We start from the raw sequence: 19,683 nt of genomic DNA, 5'->3' as shown, positions 1-19,683 counted from the left end.
GCATTGTCTGTGACGGAGGGTCACTCCATCCTCCCGTTCTGGCTTCAGGCATTCAGGATATGCATGCCTTTTGACATTACATGGTGTTGGGCAGTTCTATTATGATAAGGGTGTGAGCCCAATTTGTGTGTCTGTGTGTCTGTGTGTGTGTGTTATTTTTTTTTTTAAGATGCTGGGTGAAGGAGTCAATGGCTCTTTTAACCTTCCCTGTAAGAAACCCTCACAGCACATGCATTCGTCATGCTGTCTGACATCTTGTGTGCCTTGTAATATGGGGGACTGTCTTGTAAATGAGATTGCATGAGATGGATATGCAATGTGAATGTCAGGTTAACTAATCTATTAAGTAAGTTATTCTAAGGATTCATTATTGTTGTTGTTGTTGTTGTTGCTGCTGCTGCTGTATTATTAATATTATCCTTTTTACAAGACCCATCTTGGTAAGACAAACACTGCACTTTTGTGTGGAAAACCTACAGTAAAGAGAAGTAAAACAATAGAATGTGGAACAGGGGAAACATGAATGCAGAACATTTCAGTCTTAAAGCTCTTTCAGAAACTTGGATGCAGAGAATTTCAATCTTGAAGCCTTTGATGAGAATAGTAGAAACCTGGATGCAGAAAATTTCAGTCTTGAAGCCTTTTATGAGAGCAGTAGAAACCTGGATGCAGAGAATCTCAGTCTGAAAGCCTTTGATGAGGACACTAGAAACCTGGATGCATGATAATCTCAGTCTGAATGCCTTTCATGAGAACAATAGAACTTTCGATGCATAGATTTTCAGTCTTGATGTCTTTGATGAAGACACTAGAATCCTAGAAGCAAAGAATTTCATTCTTGAAGCCTTTATTGAAAACAGTACCTTCTGTCAGTGCTCTCTCTAGAATGTGTGGAAGATAAAATAACATTGAATAATATTTCTGTTCTACACATTTAGTACTTATAACTGTTTGTATGTTCTATATCCCAGCTCCATATATATAAATATATAGACAGATAACAAGCTGACAGAGACTTTTGCTATGGATGGTATATGCATAGGGTGTGTATATATACACACACTTAGATTTTCTGTATGTATTCAGTCTGTTGATATATACAACAAGAATATGCGTCAGAAATTATAGTGGTTTTTCTTTTAGCTCCTTAATCACTGAACACAGGGTGTCAAATCGAGTTTAGGAGCCTATTTCATGGTGTGATGCCCAAATGTGCTCTATAAAAAGTGTTTTATACTCAATAATATAGGCCTAGAACTAAGTAAAGACAGGCATACCGAGTTTCTCCATCGCACTACTTATGGATTTTTTTGTTTTTATAAAATCCTTTGCATACTTTTAGGTATAGCTTGTCAGTTAAAGATTAAAGTTTACATTTACATCATTGTGTGCCCAAATGTGCGAGCATGAGGAATATTGGAGCTAGTTTGGTGTCAGTACAGAATAGTCTTTGCGCTATCAATAATTTAATGCACAGCGGCATTCACTTTAATACTTTAAAACTGTAAAAATGGACAAATGGGAAGGCAATAGAGAGTTACACCCATTTGACAGGATAATCACTTGTTAGCACCAGGATACTTCATTAGTGATAGTATAGTTATAATACTTTCCATCCTACTGCTTTACGGCTGTCTACAGTGTCCTTTCGTATTTCATATAAATATCAGTGTTTCATATCCATCCATCCATCCTCCAATCACTTATTCAGGGTCCCAGACAGCATAGGGCACAAGACTGGGAAGCACATTGGACAGGATGCCAGTGAGTTCCCACAAACAGGATTGCACAGTTTACAATACAAAATCGCATACTGAGTGCAAATTAGAGATATCAGTTTTCTTGAGCGCATGGTTTTGGACTGGGGGAAGTCAGCGGAGTGTCTGGAGGTAACCCACAATCTCCCCGAGCATGGAGCGAGGGCGGGACTCCAGCAGCCAAACCTGCTACCCATGATGCAGCTCTCTTTTCCAGTTTTAAGATGATGAGTAATTCAGTTCATCTCATTGTGCTGGCTTTTCTCGGCCTCTCAGCGTGTGCCGTGCTGCTCCTAGGCATGAGCAGATGCACAGGTAGGCAGACGTAGGTGGACGGGCTGCCCAGGGAGGGGCTCTAGGGATGGGGTAGCCACCATAGGTGGACGGGCTGCCCAGGGAGGGGCTGTAGGGATGGGGTAGCCGCCATGGCAGCCAAGAAGCTGAGAGAGGGACATTAGCAAAACAATGCTTAGGGGACAACCTGGTCTTCCTTCTTCATAACTTTTTTAGGGCTTCCTAAACCTTACAGCCACTTAATGTCTCCCCTTTCAAGTCCGAAGGGGGGTAATTAATCCTTAGGTGATAATTATTGAGTTCTTGCTGCTTTAAAACATATATTAATCTACAGGACGCTCCTGATGAATAAGGGTCTATTAGGGAGGTTCTGGAGGCTTCATTTAAAGCTCCGTGTGCTGAATGCATACGATGCTTACAACACTGATGAAGGTGTTTGTGTTTATGCCTTGTGTTTTTTCACACACCAACCCCCCCCCCACCCCCAGGTATTTTATCGACCGCCACACAGACCTCGAGAGACAGTTTAATATTAACGTGGACGACGGCAAGATAACACTGGCCAAACCTCTCGATAGGGAGACTGACATGTGGCATAACATTACGGTGACGGCTACAGAAGTCAGTAAGTACCACCTCCTCACATGGCTTTTATATATTGAATATTTATTCCTTTTCATACCAAAGTATTTTTTTTATTTAATTGCACACAAGGCCACGTTGTTACTTCGTTTTAGTATTACCTACTTTGTTACTACTTTAGGTCTGTATGTTGCTACGCAATTAGTAGCTGAATTCAAGCGGAAAGTGAAAATACATTAATCCATTGCATTCTGAATGAGTTAAATTTGAGTTAAACAGTTCAGTAGTTTAATCTGAGGTAGTGAAGCGAGTTTAGATTCCTCTAATACACTCACACTGGACTCTACGCCAGGAAGATAAAATCATGTGTAGCATAGAGTCTGAACACATGCACAGTGTGTACAGTGTGTGTGTGATGTGTCTTCACTGGCAGATGTTGCATGGGAGGGTAACACCAACATTGGAAGACAATGTGTCTATTTGCTAAACAGATTTTCCACATTTGTTTTCTGAAAATATACACAAAAGCACCACTGTCACTTAATTAAAATGAACAGAGTCATCCGGATGTTTCAATCCTCTGTTTGAAAAAGGAGGAAATGTTGGCACTCAAAAAAATTGAGTACAAGGAATTTCCTTCTCCTTGAGTATGGTTTCTCATTGTTTATATACCTCGGAGTAGAGTGTTTCTGAGTTACAGAAGAGGCTGCAGTAAGTTTGCTTAAAATATTTGAACCTGGTCACATTTGCAGTCCTTTAAGCTACTGTATACGAATTTAACTAAAAATTGACTCTGACAACGGGAAGAATCACAAAATCCTGCCACCGTTTGCCACTCAAGCGAGGCCGCGTAACACTATTTGCACACAAGGACATCTGGTTAATCAGTTTGAATCCCCAGCCGCTGAAGAGCGAAAAGGCATTTCCGGCAGGCTTCACCGGCACGGGGCCGCTGCTCCAAGCCTCCTTGACTTCTTGACTTGGACTCATTGGCATTTGAACATTCCTCTCACTGATACCTTCATAGTTCTAAGACAATACCCCTGGTAGATGATTTAGGGTCTTCCTCAAATCAAACGTGCGAGACCATGTGACCCAAAAGTTGTACTTTATAATGTTCTGTCCTGCATTCTGCTTCTGCACGCTGGTACCTGGCAGTGTCTGTCCTACATCTCATTCTGGCAGCTGGACTAGGTCACGATAAGCACGTCTCTCTCATTTCCTACAGTGACATCTGAGATACTGTCTTCCGTATTCTCTCAGTCCAGATCTTTGCACTTGGGGTTGGACTCCCATTGATTGTCCCAAACAACCATCGTTCTGGCAAAATGACTCTGTGACCTCAAGGACTACCCGCTTTGAGTATTGATTAGAAGATTTTAGGCAGCTTACATCTAAGAAAGAGCCTCTATAGGTGATACAGAAAAGCACTGTGTGATTCAATACAGCAATTGATCACTGGAAGATGCTATTAAAAGACAGATTTCAGGGGCATGACTTTCCCCTCAAAACAGAGCACAGAGGTGTAACATCACTGTACCCCAATATAATCCTCTTATCCAAATAAACTGATTATATAGCTTATTTATTCCACCAACTTAGTAAATGATTGTGACTTTCAATAACAACGTTAATTTATAAGGGTCTCAAAAGGGAACACAAATTATAAGCAATGAGCAGGATTCGATTGCCCTTTATCGTCTTTTACACTTCAATTGCCGTCAGTTCGTTAATATGCATTTAATAAAAAAATAAAAAGGATGGGTCATGTATAAAACATGAATTTTGTGCAGGGAATCTCAAAAGCACTTTCCCTGTGATAATGTCTAGTATATTTTTCATCTTGTTTTTCCCTCACTTAACAAGGACAAAAAGTTGCAGTTGATGTAGCTTCCACTTTGTCCTATATCATCTTTCACGGTTTCAGGGAAGTAACTGGCATAGCATGGGGACTCCTTACCTGCTGCAATAGCTTATGTAATGGTTTTCTCCAATTTTTATTTTTATTTTCCCAACAGGAAATCACAGTCAGATCTCCCGTGCCATCGTCGCCATTAAAGTGCTGGACATAAATGACAACGCCCCGGAATTTGCCAAGGAATACGAGACTTTACTGTGTGAAAACGGAAAACCTGGCCAGGTAGGGGCATCGATCAGAGCTGCCAGCATCTGTGCTGCATCGCCTTGGTAATGATCAGCCATCATGAATTATAGGCTGTTTATTTCACTGAGAAAAGACCAGGACCATAGTTGATGTACTATTCCCTGGCACAGACTGAGGCCGAACAAAGGGAACTGAAACCATTGGAACTGATCATTATAATTCATAATTCTGCTACATCACTGGCAGTATTTATTTAGGTTCTTCTCAGGCCAGGCTAGCTGACTTACAGGGCCATTTGTTTGCATCAAAAGTCGATGCTAATCGTGGCCCTTGTCAGTGTTTTCTGTCAATCATTAATCAAGCGCGTCCCTTTTGCTTGGCCGCGCTTAAAAATACCACACTAGTCAAATGCAGTGACATGACAGCTTTACTGTAATTATCTACTGTCAAATCAGCACAAATGTGAAAATACCTGACAATCATAAATTACACTCAGCTTTTTTGATAGGTGGTGTTTAACTGTGGACAAAAACAAAATCACTGCAGCAACAAATTCTGCACTGATTTCACAAAGGAGAAATTTCAAATGCAAATTGTAAAAATTGTTTTCTGTGACATTTATCTGGTTCCTTACTATGACAAAAATGAATGTGGTTCAAGAGAAATCAGAGCCGGAATCAGATCGAGGGTCTTTCTCCCTTGGCAGGTAATACAGACAATCAGCGCTGTGGACAAGGACGACCCAAAGAACGGGCACTTTTTCATCTACAGCCTGGTGCCGGAAATGCTTAACAACCCCAATTTCACAATAAAAGACAACAAAGGTAGGAACCGCCTCTCTTTAGTAAGAGTAAGATTAGGATTGAGATCTTTATTAATTTCACAAAGGGAAATTTCAGCATTACAGCAGCATTTAGCACAGCATGAAGTGCTATAAATGAAAGTAAGCAAAATAGCAGCCAAAAGTCTTGAAATGACTAAAGATGCATTCATTTAAGTGACACTAATAAAATAGGAGAGAGTGCAGCAGTAGAATCATAATACCACTGTCTCCTTTGCTGTACCATGCATTTTAAAAGAAAGCAAACGAACGATGCCCAGACTGAAATTATCCCGCGACTCAATGCAGGGTGACTGTTCGAGTCGTCGCAGTGTAACAGATGGCGCTAAATTTGTTTGCTAAATACAGTGATTGGTTTAGCAAGCTATCTGGATTTCTTCTTTTCCCCCCCATCACACTCACTGAGGAGCTGGTGTTCAGTCTGATGTTACATAATATTGTCAAAGAGCTTGGAGCGAAGAATCTTCATCTGGTTCCTTCCGTCTGTTCGGGTGTAAACGCTGCGGGCAAGAGGAATTGCTGTTTGGTAGAAAATCATGCTTGTTTTGCTGGAATAATACAATCAAATGTCAGAGCCTGCGAAGTTCAAGAGAATCACAGTGGCAGAATTTGATATATTTACTTAGTTATTTGGAAACATATATGTATAAATATGCATATATTCTGTCATTGCATATCAAAATGAAAACTGAAAGGAAAATAAAAAACATCAAAAGGATGGTTTTTCGGAGCACTTTTTTCTGATCCCACAGGTAGTGAAATAAGCTTTTAACATATATTTTAACATGCTAGTTCCATTGACAGAATGTGTTCGGAACATCTTCACACAAAGCACATATAAAACAAGACACTGAATACAGGGGTATACCAAATATCACTAAAAGCTGTATTCACAGGACTTTGCTGTAATTTAATTAATATAATATATTACACTGGAAGGCCTGGCTGGTTTTCTTTGGAACAGAACCCCAAGACAAAGAGACTTTGGAACAGACAAGAGTTTTATTTGAGATTTCCTCTTCAGGGTGAACAGCAGTAGGAGCGAATAAGGATACCTTCCAATTCAACTTAACATTTTCCTCTCGGTGGAAAAGAAATAAAAAATGAGCACTTCACATGTAAGCTTCTCTCTGCTGGGACATTCAGAACCAAGATAAAAGGAGCTCAGGTCCGGGTTACTGGTGAAACAAATCAGAACACGTAAACAGGTATAGAGCAAGAACAAGGTACAGGGAGAACAAGTGATTGTGAGTAACTGTAGATCCCATCACAAAATGGATGTCATTTAATTACAAAAGGCCTGCATAATTTCTGCAATTGTGTTAAAAGGAAAAAAGTTTTCTCAGTTCAATAAATAAAACATTTGTTTTGTTTGAGTTCTTGTTTGTTATTCAATATAATAGCTACAACAACACTAATAATAATCATCATCATCATCGCTGTCATCATCACATGCAAAAATGTATAGTGCATAATTAAAGAGCAGTTGCTTGTACCAGCACACCCAGCTGATCTTGAGGGCTACAGCAAAATCAGATTAATGGAGGCCAATATATATAATCATCCTCATCATCATCATCATCATCATCATCATCATCATCGTATGCAGAAACTGTGCAGAGCTATGCTGCATAATGAAAGAGCAGTGCCTTGTAACAGCACACACAGCTGATCTTGAGGGCCACAGCAAAATCAGATGAATGGAGGCCAATATATATAATCATCATCCTCATCATCATCCTCATCATCATCATCAACATCATCATCATCGTATGCAGAAACTGTGCAGAGCTATGCTGCATAATGAAAGAGCAGTGCCTTGTAACAGCACACACAGCTGATCTTGAGGGTCACGGCCAAATCAGATTAATGGAGACCCCATGTCAGGTAATCCCTTCAAACACAGAGTGGGACTGAAATGTAGCACACATGCAGAGTGCCAGTTTAGCTGAGGAAACTGGATTAAAATATTTCCTAAAGTGGCCCGGTCACTGGCAAAGCAGATTATCGATGTCCGCTCATAGAGACTCTGCCATCCCACCGTCTGCAGCTCACCAGCATGAGGACACAACCTCTGTTTATGGAAGTGGCATCTACCCTGACTAGACCATACACCCATATGACTAAAAGCAGATCATTATAAGATTCTGAATGCTTCAGAATAACCAATCAGAGGCCATACAGAAAGCACCTCAGAAACGTTAGTTCTGGTTAAGGATTTCATTAATTGAATATAAAGAGTCAAAATGCAAATCTATCCTTTGCTATGGTGATAATTGATTGAGAATGATGATATATGATTATATATTATTAATTGAGATCAAGTGAGTGATAAACCCTAAAACAGAACACATATACAGATTTAGTTAATTTTCTAAATATAAAACCTTTAAGCTGATTGTTGTCTCAGATTCCGCTCCTCTACACCCTCCTCTTGACTCCACCTACGTTTTTATCAGCCTCCCTGTATTTATGGCCAAAGTGACACCTCCTGTAGCTCCTCCGCAGTACTTCAATGAGGCGGCTGCCTTCAGATCTGCTGTGACCCACCGGGAATTCCGATAGGTTCTAAGGAGGAACGCTGCCCAGAGTCTGGGGAGAGCCAGCACCGGGCTGATTGACAGCAGCAATATAGTGGATCGGTGTCATTTTGAAAAGGGCAAGCGAGGTGCACTTTAAGACTGTACCTCCAGGTCCTCCCGAATACAATACACCTACCACCATGCGTATGTGACACCGCATAAAGAAAATGAAAATGAAATGCATATGAATAGAGAATGTACAGAATTACAGTAAACTCATGATGACAGGTTCAAAGGAATATAATTGCATTTTAAATTTTGAAGTAATTGTGTCTATGTCTCCCTAAGTACTCTACCATATTTGCACATGGTCATAACAGATCAGCATTTTCCTTGTAGTCTTTTTTTTTTTTAATTGTGTGTATTACATTCCAGGAACAAAATCGACCTTCACCAGCTAAATTATTCATAAGCAATATAGGTTATAAATTAATTCAGTTTTTTATTAAAGTCCTAAAATACACTAATGATAATATAATTTATTTCAATAAATGGATTGAATCGAACATAATCACTGCCTTAAGCATGGACATGGCTGCCAAATGGCAGAGAGAGGTGCCAGAGAAGGGTTTTTAAACAAGGGAAACACCTTTCACACACAAAACAGAAAAGGAAAACAGGCACAGGGTCCCTTTAAGAGACACGTCGGTTTGAAAATGCTCACCTGAAAGCTCCTAAACTTCTTTTCTTCTTAAAGGATAAAATATGTGCTTATTTCGACCAGCTAATAAGAGCATTTACTGTGTACTGTATACACATCTGCCAAAATAGTCCATGCATTAGGATTTTAAAGGAAGTCAGGTAAAATGTAAGCTTTCTTTTAGGACTTCAAGAGTCTTTTGTAGGTTTTGTGAATATTTTCATGAATATTGTTATTATAAATATTCATGAATCGCTCTTTAAGTGATCACTGGTGCAGACCCATAGCAGTCGCATGTTAACAATGCTGAATAAATGAAAGAACGGGTGAATTTTTATCCATCCCTTCATTTTGCATAAATGCAGGGTTACAGTAAGGATGAAGTCTATGCAAGGCAACACGGAGGGGGCACCCTAAGCAGGGGGGGGGCACCCTAAGCAGAATGCTAGCCCATCTCTGGGTGCCCCGAAATATTTATTATCTGTGTGGAATACACATATCAAAGACTCAGAATTCAGGGTATTTGTTTGGCAACACAAACATCACTCATAGCATTGCCTTCAAATTCTATTTTCATTTTCACTTCCTAGTGCACAATTTATTTTCACTTTTATTTTCAGCTTTATCTTTACTCACCACATTATTAGCTACTATTCTACCTATAGAAGTTCGTTAAAAGCATTGCCACTAAGCTGTGTCTTTTTTGTTAAAAGTCATTTATCCATTTTAAATACTTTATTGTCTATTTCCTGAGTGATATTACATGGGATATATCTCAGTCTGATGTGACACAGTGCTGAAGTCAAACATTTGACTTTTTAATTACAAAGATCCTTTTAGAAGTAATATATGCTACACTGTGATGGGCCTCACCTTTCTCAATCTATTAACAATAAAATACTATGTCTTACATCATTACAATACATCAGCTCTGAGTATCTGCAAATAATTGCTTTTGTGACCCAGAAAAGAAATGTGTGAAACGTTATTAACGTATTTTAACTGCAGTGTTGAAAGATGGAAACACACATCCATCTTGAAAATTTTTCTAAAATCATTTCAAGGTATCAGCTTTCACAGGATGTCCTGCAGTGACTGAGCTCATACCAATCATCATTTATGAGGTGGTTAAAAAATGGCTTCAATCCCTGTCACTTTGGTATAATAATTATCCATTGTAGAGTGTCCGCTCCAGCAGAGTATAAATTTACCTCCCTCTACTTTCTTATCCTCTTTCTCCTCAACTTACATCTCAAAATGCTAGCTCGGCATACTGCTATATAGTACACCATGGTCTGAAATTAATTTCCGAATCCAGTTCCCACACGTCAGCTATATTTGTTAATGTGAGACTCTAAAGTTTACAATTATATTGTAAGCATAAATGATTAACACAGGCTTTCTCACAAGTATCAGCACACATTTTATCAATCTATGCCACAGCACAGCAGTTTTTTATTTATTTTGCTTTGCAATTGTAACACCAACACTTCCCATGTTCCGGGTGCAGCCCTGCCAGTTCCTCCCCCCTTCTCAAAGAGAAAGCGTATTTCTAAATATATCTGCTGAAAGCAGCAGTGCAATTGAGAAACGGAAACTATAGAAACGTGACGTGCATTTTTTTAATGGGGGAATTTCCCATATGTTCATTTCAAGTTCTAGAATTGTGTTTCTAATATGCACTACTACACTGAAGCACAACACGTCAATCTAAAGCACTACGGATTTGTATGGACATAGCGTTGATGTTTACCTTCCCGTGTCCTTCCTGCAGACAACTCTATCAACATTCTAGCCAAGCACGACACCTTCCGGCGTCAGAAGCAGGAGATGTACTTCTTGCCCATCGTGGTCAGTGACAATGGAAACCCCCCAATGAGCAGCACCAACACGCTCACCATCCGCGTGTGTGGCTGCAGCAAGGAGGGGATCGTCCAGTCCTGCAACGTGGAGGCCTACGTACTGCCCATTGGACTCAGCATGGGGGCACTTATCGCTATCCTAGCCTGCATCATCTTACTCCTAGGTAGGATTCCTTATTTCAGATGATTTTATATGCATGCATTCTATTTGATTTATATATTCCGAATCTTTAACTCTGCTGTTTCCTTATTCTTAATGGTCAGTCATCGTGGTGCTGTTCGTGACTCTCCGGAGGCACAAAAACGAGCCACTGATCATCAAAGATGACGAGGACGTGAGGGAGAACATCATCCGCTACGACGACGAGGGTGGCGGCGAAGAGGACACGGAGGCCTTCGATATCGCCACATTGCAGAACCCTGACGGGATAAACGGCTACCTTCCTCGGAAGGATATCAAGCCTGACTTGCAGTTTATGCCGAGACAGGCCCAGCACTCTGGGCCAAACGGTGTGGATGTGGATGAGTTTATTAACGTGCGACTTCACGAGGCAGATAACGACCCCACGGCGCCCCCTTATGACTCCATCCAGATCTACGGCTATGAAGGGCGAGGCTCAGTAGCCGGGTCCCTCAGCTCCCTGGAGACAGCTTCCTCTGACTCAGATCAGAACTATGACTACCTCAGAGAGTGGGGGCCACGTTTCAGAAGACTTGGGGAGCTCTACTCAGTGGGTGAAAGTGATAAGGAACCTTGACTATGGACCCACTAAGAACGTTCAATTTTGTCCACATACTTGTGTATAACGCTAGGGTTGCCAGATATTAGAAAACCCTGTTGAAGAGGAGGGGCGAGACACACTTTTTCAATTCTTAGGAGAAAGCATAGCGTTTGTCATCAAGAGTACTGCATCAAATGCATTGTGATGTTGAGCAAACTAAACAATGTCTATTTTAGGAGGTCTATGATTCTTGTGGAGTGTGAATTAGATTCTGTCAAGTGTCTAGAAGTATTTTGGGTATTTGTCATTCACTGTGACCGCCAGAAACACCGGGATCTCAGTTTCGTGAGAGACGCTGGAAGAACCAAGAGGGAATCACCCCTGGAAGGAGTGCTGTCGCTTTGGACTGGTTGGGTGCTGGGCTGTAAAAGCCACAATGTTCTGGTTGTAATTGACTGGGTTTGCTACACTTAACCGTCATCCAATCAGAAAGAAAATACAGCAGTAGATTAATGAGCAAAAAAGCAATATATGGTCTTCATTGCATTGCTGAATGTAAGTATGATTAAAAAGTACATACCCATCCAAGAATTGGCATTAAGATTTATTAGTTTTGGTTCCAAGAGGCTAAGACAATATGAACTGAATAAGCCTGTTGGCTTACTTTCTATGATTCTTTATATCTACCTGTTTGAAGTTGGGTACACACTCAAAAATAGTTAGCCTAAAACAAATAACTGAGGAAAAAAGACACTTCTGAGATATACCGAGGCCTTTTTTATAAAAGCAAGCTTCATATTCAATTGTACTCAAATGTTTTTGAAAAGGTCATGTTGTTTCATCATTATAGCTAGTATACTTTTATATCATCACTGGCTGTTTTGTGCTACTGATATTAAATGGATGTTATTTAAGTTTCCTGTTTCCTTTCTCACCAAATTAGCTGTTTTATTAATTCTAAACCAGATGTTCAGAAAATGAAGTTTAAGCAATTTTAGGCAGATGTTAATGTGTGAAAACACAGACTGTATATTTTAGACATACAGGTAAGGTGAGTCATTTCAACACATACTTTGTATATATAAAGTTACCAATAATAGTTTAAGCACAATAGCTTTGATCTAGTTCATGTGGATATTTGACCATTGAGCATTCAAGTGATTACATTTATAAAACTAGTTGATTAATTTAGTCCATCAACCAATAAAAATGAATAAAAAAAACAATTGCTTATTGTGCTACATTGTATGATATTAGACAAGATACATGTACATAGAATTACGACTGACATGGTTAGCTTTTCTTTGAGATGATGGGGTTTTGTCTATGCACGTTAGCCCTTGCACATGAGATTCTGGAAAAGCGCCGTGCATTCCCAATTTGTACTGCAGTCGTCCGTAGACTCGGCAGCGTATATGAGGTAGTCTTAAAGGCGAAACATATTTTCTACTGTGCATTAATGCTTATAAACTTGTATGTTTAATTATTTACTCTGTGTATTGTAATCAAAGATACCCCTGTATTGTTTCCTACTTTGTGAAATATATTTTTATAAATACTGCAGCTGTGGTCTGTTTACCAACCAGTGGTGGCTGTGGTAAGATTTTTCACCCACCGTTATGCAGTTCAAACTACTCCTGTGACACTTCACACCACTACGGCATAAGACATGTCTGCCAACAACCAGGAGCATTTCAATAAAGCACCTGTCCATGAAGCGATGCCCTATTGCAAACAGGAAGTGAGATCAAAAAGAATAAAACTACACCTGGCTGCTCTTTTACTATAGTACAATTACTTGCTGCTAAATCTGTCATCTGTAAAAGAGAAGCTGTTTTTCCAGCCCTTTCCTTTCGTCGCAAGACAGATAAAAGCGTAACAGTATAGCAAGTTACGGTCATTCTGGTCAGTCACTCAGGATTTAAAGAGATACGCACCTGTTAGAAAAGGCAGAAAATGTTTTGTCGACGTCTTATGTCTTTCGTCTTGTTTTCTTTCCACATTATTTTGGTCAAATCCTGAAAGCACTTTGGAACAAGCCATACTGTATTCCCATGGAGCGAGATTAAGCTATTGTTCCTGCTCAACGCTATCTGAACAAACTGCTACTTTATCAGTTTGGCGGTACAGAATTGGGACACATCAACTGTGAAATTGCACACTGCACATTGCTCATGGATTCAGTGGCACCAAGTGTACTGAAAGGACCGGCAGACAGCTAATGTACAGCAGTCGTAATATGTTCTCTGAGTAGATAGACACAATAAACAGCAAAGTGACACGGATAGACCAAGATAAGTTTTCACTTTTCTCGAAATGCAATCGTCCACTGATCTTTTAGAGTGAATTCCCAGAATTTCATACTTTACGACCTTTTCAAAGCTCAAATATTACTTGACAAGATTTAACTTACACAAGGAAACTGCTATTCACGCTGCTGTCAATAGATGCAGTTGCGTTTCTCTGAAAGTAATGTTGCTGCAAGAATATAAGTCTATTGTTAATTATTTGCAGATATTTGTGCTAAATGCTTAACTTCAAGTATGAATGTCTGAGGAATTGTGCTAACAACATGTATAAATCGTAAAAGGGCCTCACAAAGCGGACTGTTCTATTCTCTTCCAAGCCACATCTTTTGTATAATAATTTGATGGAGTTTGCATTATCTGCCCCTTATCATGTTGCCAAACAAAGGACAGGCTTGAAGGCATCGCCATCCTCTCTTTGTCTCTCTGTGTCTTTTAAATGAGTGATCTTATCTGCTCCTGCTAGTTTCAGCTCCTCCTTGTGTTAATCCTTCTAAAATATTAGAATTGTGCTTTAGTCTTATCTGATATTATATTGCTTTCATTAAGGACAAAAGCTTTCATTCTTGTCTTTCAGGGTGCATCCAACAGAGTAAAATGATATGCTACACAAACAATGTTTCTGTCATATCATTCATTATCGTTTTAGTACAGAAACCAATGAACTAAAGTAAAATACTGACAGTCTTAGCCAAACAATTTGTATTGAGCATACAATTACAAGTGAATTACCCCACCACTGTAGGTTATCTTCATGAGTCTCCACTGAAATTGGGGTTTCTATCATATCAAAAATGTTAGAATTTTTTTCTGCAAAGCAAATGGGAAGTCAGCTTTTGTACCCTAGAATTATTGTGTTGAGTCAAACAATGACACTAAATACAACACACCGGAAAACCTAAACAAAGAATGTTGAATGATTTTATCTAGAGTTTTTTCATGTTCACTCCTTGCTTTACGTGGGTTTCTTGTTGGTTTACCAACATATCGCTCCTGCATTTCAAAGTTGTTGCTCAGGTGGAAACTCTAATACTATAAGTACCTCTAAGCGTGTTACTATGTCCAAATACACATGTATCCTGGTGCAGAATGGTATTTCATCCACTTCTGTCAGTTCCAGATTGGCATTTTTTGCTAGTGGTATTCTTCCATGATTATTAGATACTCTATCTAATGAAACTCTGATACATTAACATTCCAAACAAGAATTTAGCTCATCTGCACAACACCCGCACTCCTGCTAGCAATAAACCTGCAATATTGCAGTCAGTCTTTCATTATTCTACATGCTGACACTCCCTATTATCCACCAGGACAGCAGCTTATAAGATTTTTCCAGATGGTGTATCCCTTTAGTCTCAGTGTGAGGTGCTAAATATTTGTATATTCCGGCAAATTCTGCTTGCACCCGATTACAATTTCCCTCCTCATCCTTCTCCTGTATCAGATATTCAAACTTCCAGTTGCCTGAGGCAACTCCAGAATCCTGATAGCACAGTGCTAGTGTACACTCTGGGTATCCTTAAAATGAACATGTTTGTTCATTTACTCATTCTTCCAATAATACGCACCTATCCACAGGAGTCCACGGGTAAGTTGATTCATGCGGCCAGTCGTTAACTTACATTGGTGTGTGTTTATCTCAAAGTCCAGAATAATTTGTTAAACTAAACAGAAAATTAAATTATTCACACACTTAATGTCAACTAATGTAATTGCCTGTATGCTGACAGCTCATGTAGGTTTGCTGCCAAATCCCCAAAGATTTCAATCTACGCTAGGGCTGCTTTTCCATGAGTAGGAATTATTACAGCCTAATGCAAACCACATAAAAAATCACATAATTTAATATGAGGAAGATTCTGATAAATCTATTTTAATATAGCTTAATGTGATGCGCTACTGTCTGTATACTGTCATGCTAAAGAATTTCTTTAAGGAATTATTGTTATCCTTATTTTACAAACTAGCCACACTATTGAGTCTACATTGTTTCAGATAATTTAGTGGCATGTATAGTTTTAATTTCTACTATCAGTAGCATGTGCACATCTTAATTTCTACTATCAAATCCAAATTGTTTTTTTTCCCATAATTTTCATGAAAAAAACCCATAGAATATAAAATGTCAATCAATCAATCATGTTTTCTGTGTAATGTTCTTTATCTAATGTAAATACCATCAGCACTCCCCACCCACCTTACAATGTGTTTCAGATTTTTGTTTTTAAAGTCTTTATCATTGCATCATGCATTAATTTCCGATGCCCGCTTATCCTGGGAACAATGGGCAGGTAATAGCCCAGGATGGGACGCCAACCCATCACAGGGCACTCGCACCATTCACACACACATTCACACCTATGGACAATTTGGCGACTCCAGTTCACCTTAGCATTCACCTTAGAAACCCCAGGGTGACACCGGGAGAATGTACAGTACAAACTCCATACACATAGAGTCGGGGTGGAGACTGAGACCCAGGCATCCATCCAGACATGGTGGAGACTGAGACCCAGGCATCCATCCAGACATAGTGGAGACTGAGACCCAGGCATCCATCCAGACATGGTGGAGACTGAGACCCAGGCACCTGTCCTAACCACTATGTAACTGCTCCTCCCCTACAAGTAAGTGCATCATAGTCTAGAATTTGACTTTTCTTTGACTTTATGTTATTTACAATAACAAGGCTTTTCACCTTTTTATTTAACACAGGTAAACATTTTCATGATGATGCCCACAGGGCGTTAAGATAGTCTGCTCTATTTGCTGAATAAACTGATACCAGTTTTTAAATCAGTTTCAGTATTCCCAGCTCATGGCCTTTCATAAATCTTCTGAGCTTGGTTATTGGAAAATGCTAATCTGATAATTCAATTCATTGGCTTTGATTGTTTTTATTTAGCAAGTTAACTACGGCCGATTCTGCCTCGTTAAAAAACATTTTTTGGGTCCCTATTTGGAATCAAAATGAAATGATCCTTTATATAGACAAGTACATTGCAATGCTTATTTTCACATACCCCATCTCGCTCTCCTTTGAGCCACTTTTCCAGCACCCAGGGAGCATTGAGGGGGGGTAATAACCATGGCCACAGGCCCAACGGAGATGTGACTGTCCTGCAGGGGACTGGATTCAAACCAGTGACCTTCTGGTTACCGGCACACAGACATAACCCGCTGAGTTGAACACTCTGTCTGGACATGAAATCAATGACTGCAGGATTTTTGGGGCTAGAAGTGCCAGTTTTTTCAGTTCTGTGTGAATTTTCAGCAGTCGGATGTGTGTTGAAGTGAGAAAGTCCACCATCGAGAATCATGGACCAGCAAAACAACATTAGGACAGAACCGCCATATGTCGGCACTGGTGGACTTAGTCATTCTCTTGACAATTTTGATCCTTGTGAACCCCCAGGAGGAGGAAGTCCACCCTGCCGCGCCAGCCGATGGTGCCACGTATGGGCTGGAAATGGGCGTCTGCTGGTGCGGAATGAATCCAGCTTCTCCAGAACAGACACAAGAACCATGACTTTGAAATGGAGCATCTGATCAGACTGAACATATGGAGAGATCTGTTTCATGTCAAAAAGTTAACAAAAATTTTTAGTTAATTATTTAGCATAATCTACTTTTTTTTTTTTTAAGAAAAAAAAATCTGATTTAACAACTCAACAATGTATATTACTATTTTTTTACAATGTAATTTTTAATTTCATTTTTTACTTTTTATACCATTTAATAAAGTCAAATTGTAAATATATACTGTATATATATGGAAAGTTAGAGTAAGTACAATAAGTGTAATCGTTCCACAGATATCTTGCTTGGTTACTCCATTTTTAATGAACATCCTTTCTCCTGAATTCTACTGCAATCTATATTCCATTAAATTCAGTGGTTCAGCTAATAACCTTGTTTACAAATGAATTAAGTAAAACTGAAGAAGGAATAAGAAATGTGAAGTCATCTGTAGGGGAACTGTAACTCTGAGGCCCTGACTAGGATAAACAAACAGAATTAGGAGATGGATGGATGGATGAAGTGTATAGACATTGGGAACAGAGGAGCTACATAGAAAAAGTAAGGGATATTCAGGGATGGGAACATCTGTGCAAGAAATTCCAGAAATTACAATTTCACTGCAAGAAAAATGCTGTGAACGTCGCATCTGGAAATAAAAGCAGAGGAGACAGAGCCATATTGAGCAATGGGCAACGAGTCAAGAGACACAAAAAGGAATAGTGTTCTCAGATTAGAAAGAGCAGAATGAATAATGCTATCATCTTTTTGTGTGGAATGCAGCATAGATTGGGAATAAAGAGATACAGAAGAGAGAATCTGGCAAAACAGTCAGACCTGCAAATATACTCTGAATGCTTGGAAACTGTCAGGGGATGTGTTTATTTGGAAAAGTGTGTATTCTGACATTGTTCATTTCCACCCGTTCCAATGACTGTGAAATATTAATATTATTGTTATGTTTACTTTTTTACACAACAGGATTTGCTATAATATTGTGGCTATCAAATTGTGCCACCCAAACCAAATGAGGACGTTTTAACTACCAGAACAACATATTAGCAGATATATTTCGACAGTTAGGTTCTCATCATGTACTATATAAAGATTTCCAGGATGTACAGTTGCTTTCTCATTTAAATCCACAAACATGGCTCATTCTCACTTCAAGGCCACCGCTCTCTCTATGCCGCAGGCATGAACCAGTGAAATGACATCAGACAAACACGATTGTGCCTCAAACTTATCAGAAATGCATCACCTTTCGGCAGAGACTGAGAACATTCCCAGCTAGGATAACTGCAGGGACTTCCTGAAATGTTTCTTCCAGGTGGTACAATGAACTTCAGTCCCTGTTGACAACATTCTTGCCACAACTTACATAAATAAAATTTTTTAAAAATATTTGTTATTGTGTTAAGAGAAGAGCTTTACCCTTACGTTTCTGGTTTCTTACTGTTAACTTGCATCAACTTTAGCAACAACATTTTCTTAACATGTCTTGATGATGGGAAAAAGGAACTCAGCTCAAATGATATGCCTACTGCATATATATCAAACTGTTTAGTAGTTTTTGCCTGATCTCTAAAAGTTTCTTGCTTGAATCATCTGCCTCTACCTAACTCCCAAATATAGATGATAGATGAATATACATTTTAGTTTACCTCAAATTCTTTTCAGTGTTTACAAGTTTCAGTTGTAGGCTTGCTGCCTCATAAGTTCTAATATTGAGAAATAACCAATCCGCAAGCTAATCCGCCAGCGCCCTTGAATATCCGGGACAGTGTCTTTGTAAAAAGTAGTTGGGGGTTATTATTTTTCCAGAGGAATGGCATTAGACAAATGCATTATTGGATTAAGAAATTAATTTTAAATAGAATCCACTGCCTCCCATGACATGTAGTATGTGGCTGCTAAAAATGCTTATTAAAAGTCTATAATTAACAACTGACATCTCTTTACATAAGCAGAAAGCAATGTGTCAGGCATTGTTTGACTTTTGTACACTGCTAGCCTCCAAGCCCAAAAAATAAAACTCAAATCGCTGATTATTAATGCACAGCGTAAATGGTTATTTGTTTTGATGCACAGACAACATCAAGGCAGGCGGCCAGGATAAATCAACTTGCTGTTTGCAGATTTGAGTTAATACTGGTTTTGAAGACGCTGGCATTCGGTAGCATGAATCCAGCTGCTACAGCGTTACTTTACATCACTGTCTCATTTCCATTTATTCATACACTGCATATGTCAGAACAAATTTCATCCCATGCCTCTGAACCAAGCCCTCGCACTACACCCTTGCTTGTCTGTTGTGTGTTTTCTGGCTTTCAGAAGGAATGAAATAAAGAGCAGCAGTCGCTACATGAACATGTCAAACCCAGGCATGGAGGATTAATCAGTACTTTAGTTAACATTTTCTCATGGTACCAAAGTGTCGTATTACTACAAATTCCTGTGCATATTGTCAT

The 19,683-nt window shown here is 39.3% G+C and overlaps 1 protein-coding gene across 3 annotated transcripts in view; it reads left to right on the top strand.

The window, feature by feature from the left end:
- cdh8 (cadherin 8) overlaps nt 1-12,945 on the top strand; it is a 75,811-nt gene extending 62,866 nt beyond the window's left edge. For 2 of the 3 annotated variants that reach the window (XM_072718235.1, XM_023790847.2), the window contains exons 8-12: nt 2,540-2,676; nt 4,652-4,773; nt 5,444-5,561; nt 10,575-10,826; nt 10,927-12,945. In XM_072718235.1, coding sequence (XP_072574336.1) covers nt 2,540-2,676; nt 4,652-4,773; nt 5,444-5,561; nt 10,575-10,826; nt 10,927-11,420 — 1,123 coding nt within the window. In that variant the 3' untranslated portion in view covers nt 11,421-12,945. Of the gene's footprint in view, nt 1-2,539; nt 2,677-4,651; nt 4,774-5,443; nt 5,562-5,987; nt 6,395-10,574; nt 10,827-10,926 lie in introns of those variants that run through there. The other variant, XM_023790848.2, reaches the window with a different exon arrangement.
- The last annotated feature ends 6,738 nt before the right edge of the window (nt 12,946-19,683 follow it).

This window comes from Paramormyrops kingsleyae, chromosome 11 (genome assembly GCF_048594095.1).
Source record: "Paramormyrops kingsleyae isolate MSU_618 chromosome 11, PKINGS_0.4, whole genome shotgun sequence".
Classification (NCBI taxonomy): Eukaryota; Metazoa; Chordata; class Actinopteri; order Osteoglossiformes; family Mormyridae; genus Paramormyrops; species Paramormyrops kingsleyae.
The sequence above is the reverse complement of the archived record's forward strand: the minus strand, read 5'-3'. Positions and strand labels throughout refer to the sequence as shown.